Source organism: Typopeltis vanoorti, chromosome 23 (genome assembly GCF_054136105.1).
Source record: "Typopeltis vanoorti isolate ZY-2024b chromosome 23, IOZ_Tvanoo_1.0, whole genome shotgun sequence".
NCBI lineage: Eukaryota > Metazoa > Arthropoda > Arachnida > Uropygi > Thelyphonidae > Typopeltis > Typopeltis vanoorti.
In genome coordinates, this window is record NC_143571.1 from 65,039,532 (window position 1) to 65,057,923 (window position 18,392).

At 34.8% G+C, this 18,392-nt stretch overlaps 1 protein-coding gene across 1 annotated transcript in view; it reads right to left on the minus strand.

Moving 5' to 3' along the window:
* Nucleotides 1-7,277: 7,277 nt before the first annotated feature.
* The window catches only part of LOC150093920 (cell adhesion molecule Dscam1-like), a 418,036-nt gene continuing 406,921 nt past the window's right edge, over nt 7,278-18,392 (minus strand). The window contains exons 16-17 of the mRNA XM_090412761.1: nt 12,951-13,157; nt 7,278-8,899 (exon numbers count right to left, since the gene is read on the minus strand). Of these exons, the coding sequence (XP_090268887.1) occupies nt 8,739-8,899; nt 12,951-13,157 (368 nt within the window). The 3' untranslated portion in view covers nt 7,278-8,738. The remainder of the gene's footprint in view (nt 8,900-12,950; nt 13,158-18,392) is intronic.

The following is an 18,392-nucleotide window of genomic DNA, read 5'->3' on the forward strand; positions in this document are numbered from 1 at the left end:
AGGAAGTATCTGAATGTATCCTTAGGTTGGGAGTGGAATAGATGCGCAACTTAATAAGCAAGAGCTCCACAAGAAGAAGATAATGTGGAAAGAATATTGTGTAATAAGAGTGAGAAGAGTAATGAAATATATAAAGCTCAAGTCAAAAAAAAATGTAACGAGTATTGTGCGAAAAGATAAATCGGAGTATGAAAAGAAACTGGCTATGCAAGTTTCTTTATATATATATATATATATGTAGAAAGTATTTTTACCTTGGGTATAAATATGTTAAGGATACCAAGCAATTTTAAACCTGGTTTTACTCCATTTCCCAAGTAAGCAAACAGACCAAAAGTCAAGTTTGCGCCTGCAATTGATGCAAGTCTAACTGATCCCACAGGTAGTGCAAGATCAGGGCAACTCGTGGCAAAGGTGGAACAAGCTCCGATCACTAATCTTAATATTTACCCTTAATGCCAAAACACATCTCCAAGAAGGGGATGTATGATGTTTTGTATTAAAGGCAAGGGGCCACTACCCAGACTGGTTTCGACCTTTATTGAGGTCTCATCAGTGGGAGCTAGGCTAGAAATACCAAGATTTAGTAATACAGAGCTTGTAAGTATTTCACCAAAACAGGGTAGTGGCCCCTTGCCTTTAATACAAAACATCATACATCCCCTTCTTGGAGATGTGTTTTTGGGGATCTAAATAGCAGAGTAGGAAATGATTGTGAGACATACAAAAATATTTTGGGAAAATTTGGAGAAAAGAGCAAAGCTAATAATAATGGCAAATATCTGTTGGATTTCTGCTCAGGACATGGACTGGTTATTACTAACACCATGTTCCAACATAAAAATGTGCACAAATTCAGATGGAGAGAAGAGGCTAGGAATAAGAAAAGTCTCATTGACTATGTTATTGTTGATAGTGATGTTTTCTCCCTGGTGCAGGACACTAGAGTGTACAGAGGATTTGAAATTGGAAGTGATCACTATTTAGTCTTGAGCAGGATAAAATTGAATTTCATATTGAAAAGAATAACATGTAAGAAAGTTTTAAAGCGAATAAAAGTTGAGGAGCTCTCAGATGTAAACTGTAGACTAAAATACAGAAATATTATTGAAAAGAAAATGAAAGAGTTTGAGAACAGGAATCAAACCTTGGAGATTCAGTGGCAAACTCTGAAGGAAACATTGATTGATTCTGCCAGAGAGGCATGTGGTGAGGTTGTGTGCAAAGATAAAAAAATCAGAACTCCCTGGTGGACACAGGAAGTTAAAGAGGCAGTGAAGGAAAAGAAGAAAGCATATCAAAAGTTCCTGGCAAATAAGTCAGCTTTTACTCTTACAGAATACAGAGATAAATGTAAGAAAGCTAAACAGTGTGTAAAACTAGCTAAACAAAAGTCATGGGAGGACTTTGGCAAGAATATAGAAAATAAATATCAAGAAGGTGGCAAAATATTCTGGAGGTTGTTGAAGAAGCTTAGGAATGGAGGAAAGAGTGCTGTAAAAGGAATTAGAGATGATAAAGGTGAAATGAAAACAGGAGAAAAAGATATCCTTGAAGTATGGAGTAATTACTTTGAAAAACTGCTAAATGAAACAAGCAGTGATGACAGCACAGTGATAAAAAACACTGACCAGGCATGCAGTCAGGAATACATATTCATACTTGAAGTAGAAAAAGCCATCAAAGGCTTGAAATGTGGAAAGGCAGCAGGAGTAGATGATATTCGACCAGAAATGCTGAAGTATGGTGGTATAAGAGTCTTACAGTGGCTGCACTGCATAGTTCAGAAAGCCTGGACAGAGGGACGAATTCCCGATGATTGGAGTAGAGCTCTCATAGTACCCATATATAAAAAGGGAAATAAAACTGAATGTGAGAATTACAGAGGTATTTCCCTACTGAGTGTTCCTGGCAAGATCTATGCAAGTATACTTGAGAAACGGTTGAGAAGAATTGTGGAAGAAAAGCTTGGTGAAGAACAAGCTGGATTCAGGCCAAATAGAGGCTGTCAGGATCAGATCTTCACTTTACGACAAATAGTCGAGAAAGCATGGGAATATAACAAAGATCTGTATTTAAGTTTTGTCGATTTGGAAAAGGCATATGACAAGGTGCCAAGAGAGAAGCTATTCAATACGCTGCAGTTATATGGTGTCAATGGGGCATTATATCAAGCAATACTTAGTCTTTATTTGAGTTGTGAGTCAGCAGTTAGAATTGAAGGAAGTACAGGAAGATGGTTTAATGTTAAATCTGGTGTGAGACAAGGATGTACATTATCCCCTCTGTTATTCATTATCTATATGGATCACATTATGAAGGAATGTGGTATTAAACCTGATATCAAAATTGGAGATGTTAATGTCAGCTCTTTGCTTTATGCGGATGATGTTATACTTCTAAATAAATCCGCTACAAGTCTGCAAGATTCTCTGACTAAATTGAATAGCTGTTGTAATAGATATGGTATGAAGGTCAGCAATAAAAAGACAAAGACAATGAAAATAGGCAGAATCATTGAAAATGTCAACTGTGTTGTGAATGGAGAACCTGTGGAACAAGTAAAACATTTCAGCTACTTAGGCACAATTTTTACTGAAGATGGTAAACTAAATATAGAAATAGACAACAGAATCAGCAAAGCTGGTATCGTGGGAAGTCAATTGAATAAATTCATATGGAATAAGAAAGAAATTAGTCGGAACACTAAATTAGCTGTATACAAGACTGTGTTCAAACCAATTTTAACTTATGGATCTGAGAGCTGGGTCAGAAGTAAAACACTTGACCAAAGACTAGAGACCGCAGATATGAGAGTCCTGAGAAAGATTAGAGGCGTGAACAGATGGCATCAATGGCAATATCATATTAAAAATGAGGATATTAGGAAAGAACTTGACATTGTCAGCATCCAGGAATGCGTTAGCAGAGCTAATCTGAGATGGTATGGTCACTTAAATAGAATGGGAGAGGAAAGATTAGCAAAACAAGTGTTCTCTGCCAGGTTGGCAGGAAAACGACCCAGAGGAAGACCAAGATATAGGTGGATTGATACGGTACAAAGAGCCTTAGACGATAGAAATATAAGATCTGATAATGTTGGAGTCTTGACAAGTAACAGACTGATTTGGAGGAAAATTGTAGATAGGAAGTTAGTAATGATGTAATTTTTTCATGTAGTACTGTCATATCCTGTACACCCCTTGAGGGTACATGGCAGGAATTTGATGATGATGAAGTAGCAAACCTTTACTAAAATCTCATTACAAAAGTTGATAATTAATTAAATTCAACTTATAAACTTACATATGGAATGTTTTTGATATCAACCCCACGTGAACACACACATGAAGAGAGGCTGGGGGGAAAAAAAAAACAACCTAAAGGACAGTAGTACTCTGTGGTGGAAAGTAGGTATCTGTTGGTGTGTTTTTGAATAGCTGGAAACTATAGTTTTTAGAGAAAACTGTTCCAAAGCAGCACAGGAGCTTCTGCTGCTGCTGCTGTTTGGAATTACAACTGATGCAACTGTGACTAAATGAATGAGATGTCTATCAATTGTCGGTTCTTCTTGCTTGTTTTCCTGTTCTGCAGAATTCAAGATATTGAAAGTTGATGTTTGAAACTACAGAAAAATCTTGACCAACAGTTGCTTATATGTTTCAGGTATAAGGGGAATGTAGAGGAAGGAATAGTGGCAAAAGGTTCAGCAAAATAGAGCACCCACGAAAATATCTGTGCAAGAGGTATGAGAATGTCTATAAGAAAATGATCAGAACTAGTCTGTGAGAGGAAATGGTGATCAATCTTGGGATGGTAACACATCACTCCAAATATGAGAAGAGCAACATTCTAAGGATTGTATGATAGTTTCATTGTGTACAAGGGTGATGCAAAAACTGATTTAACTACAGACCTATCAGTATCTCTGGTGTAGTAAAGATTTCAGAGAAGTTGGTAAGAACTCGCATACAGAAATGGGTAGACAAACAAGCGATTCTCTGCAAGGAACAGCATGAGTTTACTAAAGGAAGGTTATGTTTTAGCAATTTGCTCATATTTTATAACATTACAGCCAAGTTGGATAAAGTGAATGGATACACTATGATAATGTTGGATTTTACTATGGCATTTGATAGGATACCACATGAAAGACTGTTGCATAAACTGCATAATATGGGACTGGAATGTAAACTCTTGACTTGGATCAATGGATGGGTAACAGACAGATATCAGAAAGTGGTATATGGTGGGTGTGAATCTGACAGATTTAAGGTGATTAGTGGTATACCTCAGGGATCAGTCCTTGGACCATTGCTGGTCAATCTATACATTAATGACATTAAGAAGAGTCGAACAGGAGATGTGCAATTGTTTGCCAGTGATGCAGAGATAGGCAAGGCAATCAGGGATGCTGCTAATATCCAGCACTTACAAAATTATCTGAATAGGCTGAAAATTTGGACAAACGAAAATGGCTTATCAGTTTAATGTTAGTAAGTGTAAAGTCATTCATTTTGGCATTATTATTATTATAACATCACACCTCCAGGGAGTCCAAAGACTCATCGAGGGAGGGCATCTACTCTACAACTCTTCATCTCACTACTCCACCAACGTTCATCATCTAACACTAACACCATCTAGTGCCAACTACCACCACTAGTACTTTCACAGACAATCACAAACATCCATGCCCAAGGTGGGATTCAAACACGCAGCCTTTTGGCTGGAGAGCTGATGTGCTAACCACTCGGCCAATCATGATGAGTAGTTAGCATATGCTAAATGAGATTTCCATAATGAGATTTCCAGCAGAATATTATATATTAGCAGGGTTATGCTAGAAGAAACTGATGAGGCTAGGGATCTTGACATAATGGTGAATAGGAATTTGAAGTTCAGAGGTCACAGCAAAAGTTGAAAATACAACTGAGAGGATAATTGCAATGTTGAAGTGAACCCTGACATGTAAGGATAAGGAAGTCATTTTGCTTCTCTATAAAGACTTGATAAAACCACACTTGGATTATTGTGCACAGATTTGGTCTCCTGGCTTCCAAGGGGATGAAAAGAAGAGTTACAAAGATTATATCTGGATTATGGGATTTAGATTATGAGGACAGATTGAGTATGTGGATTACAGTTTCTGGTTAATATGAGAAGAGGGGGTGATATGATAGAGGTCTATAAACTTTTGAATGAGTGTTATAGATTAAAGATGTTATAGATAGTGGAGATAGAGAGAGAACATGAGGTCATCCATGGAAGTTAAGTTAAGTTTATTCGCAGTGAAAAAAGGGGTAAGAGCTAGATTTTTCTCTCTCACAAAGCAGTGGGTGAGTGGAATAGTTTGCCTTTAGGGGTTAGTACATGCATCTAGGATGAATGCATTTAAAAGAAAACATGATAATACATTTGGGTGATTTACAGACTTCCTCGATGAGTTCTCGACTGTCTGGTAGTCTCAGATAATAATAGTAATAATAATTGGTAGGTTTTGGGATTTGTATAGGGTTAGAAATGTAGGCAAGAAGTATAGGGGGGGGGGGGGAAGGACAACTTCCTGTTTGTGGAAACAGAGAAGGCTCTGGATGTGACATTGTTATACTGTCCGACCACAGAGGTGAGAATCCTGGCTAGCAGATTGCCAAGAAGAGTCAATTAATGTTGAAGGGGAGAAAGGAATAATGTAATATACGTATATCACCTTATTCCTTTCATATTTTGATATACGTATATTACATTATTCCTTTCACTAACACGAAAAATCACGTGCTTTATACATAAAATTTTCCAACTGTTGTACAAGCAAAATAGTTATCACTTTAAAGACTAGAATTTTCATAAAAGAAAAGCTAATTTTCCATATAATAAACACTCATCACAAAACACACTGATTACCCTATTATCAGAATGGATTCGCCTTCTGCTGCCATGCACAGAAGTTGAGGGGTCTTGCATCTGTAGTTGGATAGTACCAGGAAAAGTTAGAAGTAAGTGAAAGAATGTTGAGATCTGAACTTGCATGGAGATATGGATATTATCAAAGGTGAGAAGGATCTGAACTGTGATCTTTCTTGCATAAAATAAGACAGAACTATGTTTTGGTTGTAATGGAGTTGTGAAGGTTGTCATTAACACAGCAAAAATATGTCTAGATCAGAGTTTAAGGCATAGTTTACAGAAGACCTTATCATTTGGGATATGTGAATACTGCAGGGTTTGTTAAGTGAAATAAAAGGAATGGAGTGCACTAACATCAGCCAAAACATGGGATTTTAGATCAGTGAGAGTATGAGCAAAAGTACAGGTCACATTTGTAAATGAATGACAGGATACTCCAAGGGAAATACAACTTTTTAACAAAGAAGGTTAAGACCCTTAGAGATGACTAGTTAGGACTGCTGATGTCTCTATTTGGAGTGGCATTTCCAGTTTTCTCTACCTTATTAATGCCATTCAATCACATTTACCTTGTCAGTATTATTTAATGCAAATTTTTTCCAGGCTCTCCTTCAGAACCTAGGGAATGTGAAAAGAAAGTGTCTTAATGAATGGGGGGACAAGATATTTCCATCATACAAGCATGGAGCTGGAAATGAAATGACCATTTACAGATTAATCAGTATCACTGATATGGTTAAGGTATTGAAAAAGTTGGTAAGAGCACATGCATATCAATTTGTAATAAAAATTCAGTACAATAATTAAATTTACCAACACCAACAGTTAAAATATGCCAATTTGTTGTACAGATTTGATTTTAATTGAATATGTCAGATCCCTGTATGTACTAGATAGTATTTAACTAGTAATAAAAGTTCAATTTTAAAACATTCTAGTACATAATAAATTACACATTAAATTTCTCACATAACCCTGCCAGAAGCAAGAGTTTTTTCATTTCACAGAAACAGTCAAATTCTCCAAAGAACATAATTAATGGATTCTGTTAATTGTTATGAGGGGTCTCATGGCTTAACCACATTGGCCATAATTCCAACCAATCTACCCAACCAGACCACAATATTAATAGTGAAGTATAAATTTATAATTTTAAACTTAAAATTTAAATATAAATATTATAATAAATTTATGAATTTTAAAATGTAAAAAACAGCTAAAAGATTTCTGCAAATATGTATATAGAAATAATACCACAACTTTTATTGACACTGGTTAAGTGTCACTCACTTATGTTAAAATTTTCAAGTTTACTAATTTCAAGTTCTATTTTACTAATTTTTTGATGTACAAAAAAATATATAACAATCTTTTAAAAAAGAAATATCTTTATTCAAACAAACACAGACAAAAGTATTGTACAAGCAAGAAGTTTCTTTACACATGTTGTGAGAAATGTATGTACACAGATGCTGTGTTTTAAAGTCTGAACACAAATGCTAATTATCTAAAGAATGGCAGAACTCTGTATGAAGGTTACACTCAAACGTATGAGACCACCTTTATGATAAAAAATAAAATTTTCAGTAGAGAATCTTCTTTTCATTATCTATAAACATAAAGATAAAACTTATAGAAAACACAAATCAATTTAAAGCACTCAGTATTATATAAGCTTTGTGCATTTGAGCAATCATTTGTAATTAATAACATCAAAGCTATTAAAAACTCATTTTAGGTGAATTTTGATGCATATTTTGGCAAAAGGATGCTCTTTTTTTATTTATTAAATATTTACACACAATGCACAATTTTGGTCATTGCTGTAGTCTAAATTATGTAGTTTAAACTTGAACCAACTACATACTTGTGTTGATATGCTGACAGTCGCAATGTTTATAATAGGTGTTTGCAATATGCTTGCAAAGGACGGCATCTTTTACACAGCTGCTTTTTTTTTTGGATTTAATTCTGCACACTAACATTCATAACGAGTTTCATAAGAGCTCTTTTAACCTTCAGGCTTTCAACAACTCATAAATGCAACATACTTTTAATACCAAATTTAATGGGCATATTCTTAATCCAGGACTCCAGTACCTTAAAAAGACTATGCCAACAACTAGCCAAAATAGAGTCGGATCTATAAGTGGACGGTAATGTTTTTCAATTAACCAACAAATACCAAGACACTCAGGCCATTATTTCTTTTAATACAGAGAGGCTTTACACATCTGGACTGTTTTGTCAGACTAAACAGTTGATATCTCTTCTGCTAATGAGCACCTGGGGCTTATCTTCATCAGCAGTTGCTATATTTACACGTTTCTTGCTATGTACAGGATGCACAAGAGAACAACCAAAAGGATATTAGACTTGTCTTTGCTTCCTCTTCTCCTCTCTTGGCAGTTGGCAGCTTTAAAATTAAATAGTGTTTTTTTTCCCCTTTAGTGTTCCCTTGTGCAAGCCTATTTTTTGCTGGTAGTGGTGGTGGTCCCTTATAATGTTCAATTATTACACTTCCAGTTGATACACTTGTGTGTTCTGTGGTAAACTTTAACTTGAGGATGTTGTACTCTTCCACAAAGCATGGTCAACTTAAATGATTTTCATATCATTTTCCAACCTAGTAAAGCTTCTGACAGTCCTTCAGAATAACTTGTCATTTTGCCTTGTAAGATGATTTGCTGCAAACCAAAATTTTGCATTCATAATGAATGCCTTTCAACAAGAAATGAAGTCTGTACAGTCAGAACATGGGCAAGATTTCCTTCATATTTTCACACAAGATACATCACAAGCTCCTTTGGCATAGAGGTAGGGTGGCACTTTCAAACAATTATTTCTCGTATTACACGTCGTGACCTAGAATTAGGTGTAGAATAACCACTTTCCAGACTTTCATCAAAGGAGAGTGATATTTGCTGAGTTTTATCATCATCAGGAATAGCATAAGGATCAGGAAGACCACTGACATCATAATATGGAGAATCTGTATTTAAAGAAAAGTGAGCATTAGTAATATTTAAAAAAAAAAAAAATTAAAAAAGCTTAATATTCATCTAAAATATTAAAAATAAATATTTGGAATATTTTAGAGCATTTTTAAACTTTGAGCATATTTAATTTAAGATCTTAATGAAATTGTGCTGCATAATCTATTTAGGATTATTTACAATTAATTTATTAATAGCAAATAAATAATTTGCAAGCTAAAAAACTCAAAGAGTTGCGAAGCTAGAAGAAGAAGAAGAAGCAAATAAATAAAAATTGCTCTTTTAAGAAGCATTTGAGGGGAAAAAACTAAACTGTGTTAAATTATTTATACACTTTAATATTGGTTAAATCTCAAAACTCATAAGTATCACAAAAGATTGAGGCTAAGCAAAAATGATATCATATTGGAAAAAAAATAAAAAAAAATTTAATTCTAATTTATTAAACCTGGTTAGCAAATTACCAGTGAAAGAGAAAGAGAGAGAGATTATGTCCAATAGACTGTTATATCGAATAACTTGGCCTTTGTTTTATATATATATACACACAAACATTCGTTAATACACAATCAAACATTAACACTTTAATGTAAGTTTTTTTTCTTTTGCAATGTTTGCTGGTAGTTCCCTCACGTTATACACCCAAAGAAGTCTTTTAAGGAGACAAAACTGTTGTGCAGTTTACTTAATTAAAATAATGTTTCTATTTTTTATCTCCCGGCTTATATATATATCCCATTCCCTATTTTCCTTGAGTGTTAGGCTACCAAGTAACTTGATTTCTTTGAACCTAATTGATATTCTAATAGGGTGGTTAATCCTATCTGCATAATATATCATAGCAATCAGTTATGTGTGTTATTCTGGCCAGTTTGCCTGTTCTGCAGATAAAAACTCAGCTCCCTCAATATGGGACTAGTTAACTCACCTTCAGTTGAAAAGCCCTTATAAAGGTTCTTTGCATCCCAGATTGGATTTGAACTAAGATCTTTTCAAACAAAAGGCATTGCCGAAAATGGATGGAGTGAATTATGGAGGAGATATATATATACATATATATATAACCTCACTTATTTGGTAACAATAGAATGGTTAATGCTAACTTCATAGTTGACTATGTCTGCTAATGTGCGTGTTATTTGATGGTTTTTCTCTTTTGAAGTCTCATTTAGTGGTGACTGGAAAAATCTGGTCACCACTTTACGAGACTAGCTAAATCACCTACTACGGAAAAGCTCTTATGAATATGCTTCCTCTCCTAGATAGAATTTGAATCTGGGTTTTTTTCAACTAAATAGGTACTGATGTCCTCATTTTGAGTTGAAAAGTCCTTATAAATATTCCTAGTATCTTAGAGAGGTTCAAACATATGTCTTGCCAGCCAAGTGCATGGTCATTCTTCTGGCTACATTATACAGGTATTGACTCAAGTAAAAATACAGTCCAAATAAAAATCTCTAATTGGATTGAACCCAGCTTGTTCACCACCAATTACCTTCAATGATTTTTTTTTTTTAGCTTTTTTCAAGAAAAGAGCATAAAACTCTTGCATAAAAACTCAGTAGGGAAAATCCTCTAAAAATCTCACAATTTAGTTTTAGTTCCCTTTTATATATATATATATATATATAAAATTTCTCATCAAATATGGAGTTAAAATATTCTCACACACCAAATTTAATTGAAATCATTAGACGCTGATACTAGGTCTAAATTACCCAAGAGCAAAGACATAAAAAAGCAGAAAAAATGTGTAGCTTAATCTTCATCTTTTCATGATAATTTGCAGTAATTCTCACATATCATAATGTCCCGATAGTGCAGTCAAAAAAATATGACATCCTTCGGCGAGAAAACTGGGATCAAATCTCTTCTTTGAAAGGAGAAAGATTTATAAGAACTTTTCAATTGAGAGAAAACTAACTATTCAATATAAAGGTTGCACAGTTTCTTCTTGGAAACTTGGGTTTCTTTCCAGCAAAATAAGGATAGATTGCCACACAGCAAGCTGGTAACTAAACTTGAAGAGATGGAGTTAAATACTACATTAGTGAGTTGGAAAAGTGATCAGTAGTCAAGCAAGTATCAGCAAGTTGTGTACAGAAGTGAAGAGGGGGAATCCCAAAAGAGGAAAGTCGCTAGTGGTGTGATGCATGGGGGGTCTGTATTGAACCATTATTGTTTAATTTGTAAGTTCATGATGTTTGTTTGTGACAGATTTAACTGGAGATATGGAGCTGTTTGAAGATAATGCAAAACTGGGAAGAACACTAAGGAAGGGGGGTGCTTACAGACTGTTAGTGTGCACATGAGGAGAGTAGCTATTGGAAGTTCATTTTGCACTTGGTTAGACTATAATAAATTTAGTTTAATCCTTTATTCAAGTGTAAGCAAACAAAGTTTTGCCTGAAAATATCTTCAGGACTGAGGTAAGGTGGTACATCCCTTGGCATGTATAATACAATTCGCAGCAAAGGTGGACCAAGCTCTCATCACTCCTTGTCTCAGTATCTCCCATAATGGGTCTGCCTCCCACTGACAAGACCTCAATAAAGGTCGAAACTGGTCTGGGTAGTGGCCCTTCCCTTAATGCATAGCAGTATACATATCCTCAAGGAGATGTGCTTTGCATTATGGGAGATACTGAGACAAGGAGTGATGAGAGCTTGGTCCACCTTTGCTGCGATTTACCAAGGGATGTACCACCTTATCTCAGTCCTGAAGATATTTTCAGACACAAACTTTGTTTACACTTGGATAAAGGATTAAACTAAATTTATTATAGGGGAGTAGCTACCAGTTTAATGTTGCAAAGTATGATATTTTGAAATTTGGTAGCAAAGATGGGATGCAAAGTATACTTGGAAAATTTTGAAGGAGGTGGAAGAGATGAGAGATCTAGAAGTAGTGGTGGGCAAGGACCCAAAATTCAGGGGTTGTACAGCTAAAACCATGAAGATGCTGCAGTGGATAATACCAAAGATGAGGAGGATCTTAAAATGATAAGTAAAGAGGTTGTGGGTTTCATTTTATAAAGCTGTGATCAGGCCACATATGAATTACCATATGCTGAATTTCATGGTAATTAGGATATACTGGAAAGTCCAGAGAAAGACTCGAGTGATTTCCAGTTCAGTCTCTGGAAGGGGAACATTAAGCAGATAGAAGGGAAGCCATTTGCAGAGCCCATCAATAGGAGGATAGGAACAAAAAAGATAAATTGGAAAGGATCGTTACTAGATTAATATGGAAGAGATTTTCCATAGAAAAGAGGGAGCTGCATAAGGAGAATTGGGAAAGGAAGTGAGGTACAGGTTCACTATATGCAGTTGGATAATGGAATGCATTAATAATAATAAACTGACAAGCTGGGTAGATAACCCATACACACAGTGACACAGTACTGTAACAAGATAAAACTGTCTTTTCATTACCAAAATTAGGTTTATATATTATTACTAGTTACTTGACTGTAACTAGTCATAATATATAAATGGCCAATGAACCTAATAAGCAAAGGAAGATGGGTAAGACGGATTAGGATAGAATCCTCTCCAACACCAAATTTCATTAAAAGCTCTTCAAAATTTTAGGTCCTGATACTAGGTCAATGAAAGATGCATCAGAAATTATCTTATAAAGAACGACTTAAAAATATAACAAGACTGCAAATTTCAAGATAAAATTACCTGCCTAAAAATTTAGACACTACTTTTCTGCTAGATGCATAAATGTAGATTGTCTAGCTATTAAGAAGCTAAATAAACTGGACAAGTTCTACTTAAAAGAAACTTTTTAAACAGCAACTATCAATGCCATTCACATTCTTTCTTTCTTAATAAAATATTGTGATATCTAAGCAAAGACATTTGTAAAATGAGACAACTTGAGGGCTTCACTAATTTTATAGTTTCAATATTTTATACTGGGCTTTTGAATTAAGTCAACATTACCAACCTGAATTATTTGGCACATATTTACAAACATTATTATCATATGATATTAGTTGGATTAATCCTAAATATCTTCCACAATATGTATACTCACGAAGATGTTCTCTGTTTTTCATATTCATCATTTCTTCGGTAAGAGGCTGGTAGTCTTCTGGGTAAAAATAACCATTAGGCAAGCCAGCATCATAAGGCTGATAGGAACCATCTGAAGGAAGATCTGTTGGAGATTTCAGCCATGGCTCTGAAGGATTATCTAAAACTCCACAATGACTGGGATCTCTTTCAGGAGTAAATATCATTCCTATAAAAGAAATTTAAAAAAAAAAAAATTTATGAACTTATATCAGTGTTACCATTTTATGTATACAAATGACAAACTGATTATTGAGTACATGCCAACCTTATTAATAGAGCAGATAGCCTCTTTGATCTCTACTTACAGGCTATGAGTTAAAATCTCACGCATAGGAAAAGTATACACATAAACATTACAGAATGCATAATTCACCCATCCAAAATATTACTAAGAGAGATAGCCTCTTTGATCTCTACTTACAGGCTATGAGTTAAAATCTCACCATGGCATAGGAAAAGTATACACATAAACATTACAGAATGCATAATTCACCCATCCAAAATATTACTAAGAGGTACTTTTGAAATTAACTGTTATTAACATGGCATGCCAGAGAAGTACTATCAGTTCAGAGATCATACTACATTACCCCAGTCTAAATCAGAACAATGAGTTAACCATGGCAAAAGTCTAGGAGATTCTTATCTTGAACTATTAATTAGTTTTTTAATTAATGCATAGACATATTTGTATTTATACTCCATTTAAAAGAATTCTAACATATGTATAGAATGATTTACATGTTGGCAGGTTATTCATAACAGTGCTTCACAGTATAAACAATATTTAACTAATTTATACTAATTTATTGAACTTGCTAATATTTCACTGGAAATTAAATGGATTGTAGGACAATTGAGAAGTTTGTGCTATTGTGGTATTAGAATGACTGTCCCAAGTCTTTGGCAAAATGATACAGTTATATTTGTTGAGGTTAGGGGAGTGGTTCACAGCTGATGCTGATTCCAAAAACAGTCTTCCCAGACCTGTAGCACCTTCTGTGTAGCATAGTCGTCTTCTTCAATTTAATCTGCGAAAGAATATTTAGAGCATAGTCTGCCAGTCTTGTATTGATGATTGTTGATGTAGTTCTTGTGTTCATCACAGTGGATATTAAGTGATCTACCAGTCTGTCCAAAGTAAGCCAAGCTGCAGACACAGGGAACTTTAAACACTTCAGGATGAGCAAGAGGATGAAGTTCATCCTTAGGAGAACAGATGAAAGCTAGTTGAATGTGGTTTGGATATTATATTTATAGAGAAATTTAGCTATCTTTTCACACACACACACACACACACACACACACACACACACACACACACACACACACACACACACATATATATATATACCTTGAACATACAGGATGAGAATAGTTTTATATTATTATTTGGTACCTCCATGGAGTCAACAGACTTTTTTTTGTTTATTTTATGAGGGTTGTAGCCACTGGCTAAAAGTGTTGTAAAGGTACCTGAGTTCAGTTTCCAGGGTTGTGTCATTAAAATAAATAATGTCCGTGTGTTTTGAAGATGCAATACTGTTGGGGTAGATGGTGGTGGTGTGATTGCTTATGTAAGTACAATGCCAAATGTTTGGGTTTTCTATAAAGAGAGAAGGATAACACACCATTTGGTAGTATTGTTGCTAGTTTGTCTAATAATAGGAGAGGGCTTCTTTTCTATGGCGAAATGTATTTTTGGATTTGATTATATAAATGTACTAGAAACTTATCTGATGTGTACAGGCCAGGAGGCTGAATAGCAAAAACATCATCTACATAGCATAGCCAAACTGTTAGTTTATGTGTAGCTATGTTAAATATTAGGTTTTCCAGGAATTCCATATAGTAATTGGCTGGTGTGTTTGTGTGTGTGGGGGGGGGGGTGGAGTTGTAAAGTAGTCTCATGCAGCTGTTAGTATGTGTGAAGAATATACAGATATACTATTTGTTTCCTTTTCCACATAAAATAACCTGAATAAATAATGAATAAATAATAAATAATGAACAGATGCCACCGATGGTATCTGTTCACTTCCTATTTTTTTTTTAGAATTATCATGTCTTTGATTAACTGTTTTACTTCTAACCAGGTCTTAGATCCTTAAGTCAATATTGGCACAATATTAACTTATTTGTATACAAGATTGCTAAAATATACAGTATTGTATACAGCTACTACAATGTTTTACTGATTTCTCTTATTCCATATAAAGTTATTTACATTTACTTGTATACTCACCATAACAGCTTTGCTTGTTCAATTGTCTATTTGCATATTTAGTTTCCCCACTTTCACTAAAATTATGCCTAAATAGCTGAAATATTCAGCCTTAGTGTCTCCATGTTTGGGTCTGCCTCCCACTGACGAGACCTCAATAAAGGTTGAAACTGGTCTGGGTAGTGGCCCTTCCCTTAATGCATAGCAGTATACATGTTTGGGTGTGCAAGGAGATGTGCTTTGCATTATGGGAGATACTGGGACAAGGAGTGATGAGAGCTTGGTCCACCTTTGCTCAGAGTTTCCTGGTGTTGCACTACCTTATCCCAGTCCTGAAGATATTTTGAGGAGCAAACTTTGTTTGCTTACACTTGGATAAAGGATTAAACTAAATTTATTATAGTCTAACCAAGTGAAAAATAAACTTCCAACATCTTTCTCTAAATCCAGAGTAATTCAATAAAAAGGTGGTACACCTGTTGGCAACTCCTATAGATAAATATGACCTCTCCTATTGCTTCTGCTGGATAAATATATACGAGAGGCTCTGCTTAGGGTAGGTTTTTGCCTATCTCTGAGTAGAGCCACCGCTGAGATTATGGCTCTGTCTGGTGGTGGGGTGAGCCTGCCACTGGGTAGAGCCAATGCTGAGAAGTTCTTCTTGGTGACAGGGTGAGCCTGTCACTGAGTGGAACAATCTTTTGGGATCATCTAATTTTTAGAGAGATCTTTACTTAAATACACCTCAATAAAGGTTGAAACCGGTCTGGGTAGTGGCCCTTCCCTTAATGCATAGCAGTATACATGTCCACAAGGAGATGTGCTTTGCATTATGGGAGTTATGGGAGATGTTGAGACAAGGAGTGATGAGAGCTTGGTCCACCTTTGCTCGGAGTTGCACTACCTTACCCTAGTCCTGAAGATATTTTCAGGCTCAAACTTTGTTTGCTTACACTTGGATAAAGGATTAAATTAAATTTATTATAGTATAACCAAGTGAAAAATAAACTTCCAAAATACAAATTACATGTTGCTCAATACAATATTCTGTTTACACACTACATCTTCTGACAACTATATTTTGGACAAGTTTTCTCTTGACACCTTGTCATATGCCTTTCCAGATATATAAAACTTAAACACAAATTATTTTTCATATTCCCATGAATTCTCAACTATTTGTCATAAAGTGGAAATCTGATCCTGACAAGGTCTATTTGACCTAAAGCTAGCTTGTTCTTCTCCAAGTTTCTTACCTATAACACACAGTAAGGAAATTCTTCTGTAATTCTCACATCTGTTTTATTTCCCTTTTTCATAGATTGGTACTATTAGAGCTCTAGTCCAATCACCTGAATTTGACCTTCTGACCTTCATGACTCAAAAACCCCTTTCTTCCTTAGTAGAATCTTCTGTGGAAAACACTTGCACAAATAAGCCTCATTGTCAAATTTTTGATATCTGTTTGCAGCATCAATCTACTTGACAGTTCCTACCATTCAAGATTATCCTCATGTTTAGTGCTGAATACTATAGCTACTTCGTCCTTCCCCTGATCATTATTGCCTGAATATCTCATCATCAAATTCCTGATATGTACCCTTGGGGGGGGGGGGGAGATACAAGATAATTATTATAATACTACATGAAAAAGTCATACCATTACTAAATAACAAATACAAGATATTCAGGATTAATTTGGAGAGGAAAATTATTGATCAGAAGTTCTGCTGATGTTGAGTTGAAGTTTACTCCAGTAACTAACTTTTCACTTTCCTACCTGGATTCACTGATAAAAAACAGTAATGGCTTGTTTAACCAGACAATACTCCAGCCAGCATGACATTTTATCTTGTGCCATCATTGTCTTTTGGTTTAAGCCAATACAGAATGGAAATTGGTTGGCTAAATCCCCAATTGCTAGTCCATCCTTATTCAGTATCCAAGCAGAGCCTATTAACATGGTATATTACAAGAAGGTGAAAATGAACATTAGGTCAGAAATCCCACCAGCATTCCTTAAAAGCATGTGTAGATCTCTTCCTGCTACTTTCACTGCAAAGTGAAAATTGATGAATGTACTATGAAAAGAACTGTGTCTAGCAAAGCACTGAAACCAGAAATAGCAGTAGGTGGTGCAAAATGATTAAGTGAAGGAGAAGTTGCCTTGCTGTATTGCCAAGTATACACAAAAATGAAAGAAGGTTAATGGGTATCACAAAGGATAAACTATTCCAGAGAAGAAAGAAAATGGAAAACAGAACTGGTGTTTTTTGTATCTTCAATATCTAAAGATTCTACAGATATTAGAAGAAAAGTTAGAAATGGAAGAGTGAGAGTGAATTCTTTAAAAAAAGATGTGAAATTTACTGTGGGCATAAGCCTATATAAAGATTTATTCCATTAAAAATGAAAAATTTTTTTTTGCTTTCTAGTTCACATAGAATTAGGCCTGGCATAAAATTTCTGAGTCATGAGCTTGTTTTATTTAAGATACTCAGTTCTGAAGGGTGATTTGAAACTGTTGACATAGCTTTAGTATTTTATTCAATGAAGTTTGATGTGACTTTCATACAGAAAGTGAATTAAGTTATTCAAGTGCTTTGGATGAAGATAAGATGTGTTGTGTTCAGTATTCTGTGATTTAAAATGTAGAAAGCATTCAATTGATTTATGTTGCTATCATTTATGAAGGAGGAATTCTGTGTTAGTTTTCCTCCTGTGTGAATTTGAGAGAGAGAGAGAAAAATGAAAGTTCTCTTGGAAGCAAGAGAACCAAAATCCTAAAGTCTATCCATAAAAGATAACTAAAAGGAGGCCAAGCAGAAAAAGTGATTTTCATACTGTTCCAAGTTGTGATCTGAAGTATATGTTAGCTAAGTTATATTGATTTTAGGTTGAATATGATTATAAATACACCTCTGAAGACTTGATCTCTCAATGAGTTAAATAGAGAGATCAATTCTTCAGGGAGAAGAGACAGAGAGAGAGAGAGAGATCCCGGGATGCAAATCTGTGTGCAAATTGATTTGCAACTTAGTTTCAGATTTATTTTATTTATTTATTTATTTTTATTTTTTTGTTCAAGTTATAATCACTCAGAATAAAAAAAAAATTAATTTTCAAATGGTGCAAATGTCAGAATTGCATGCACAAACAAAAACTAACCAAATGCTA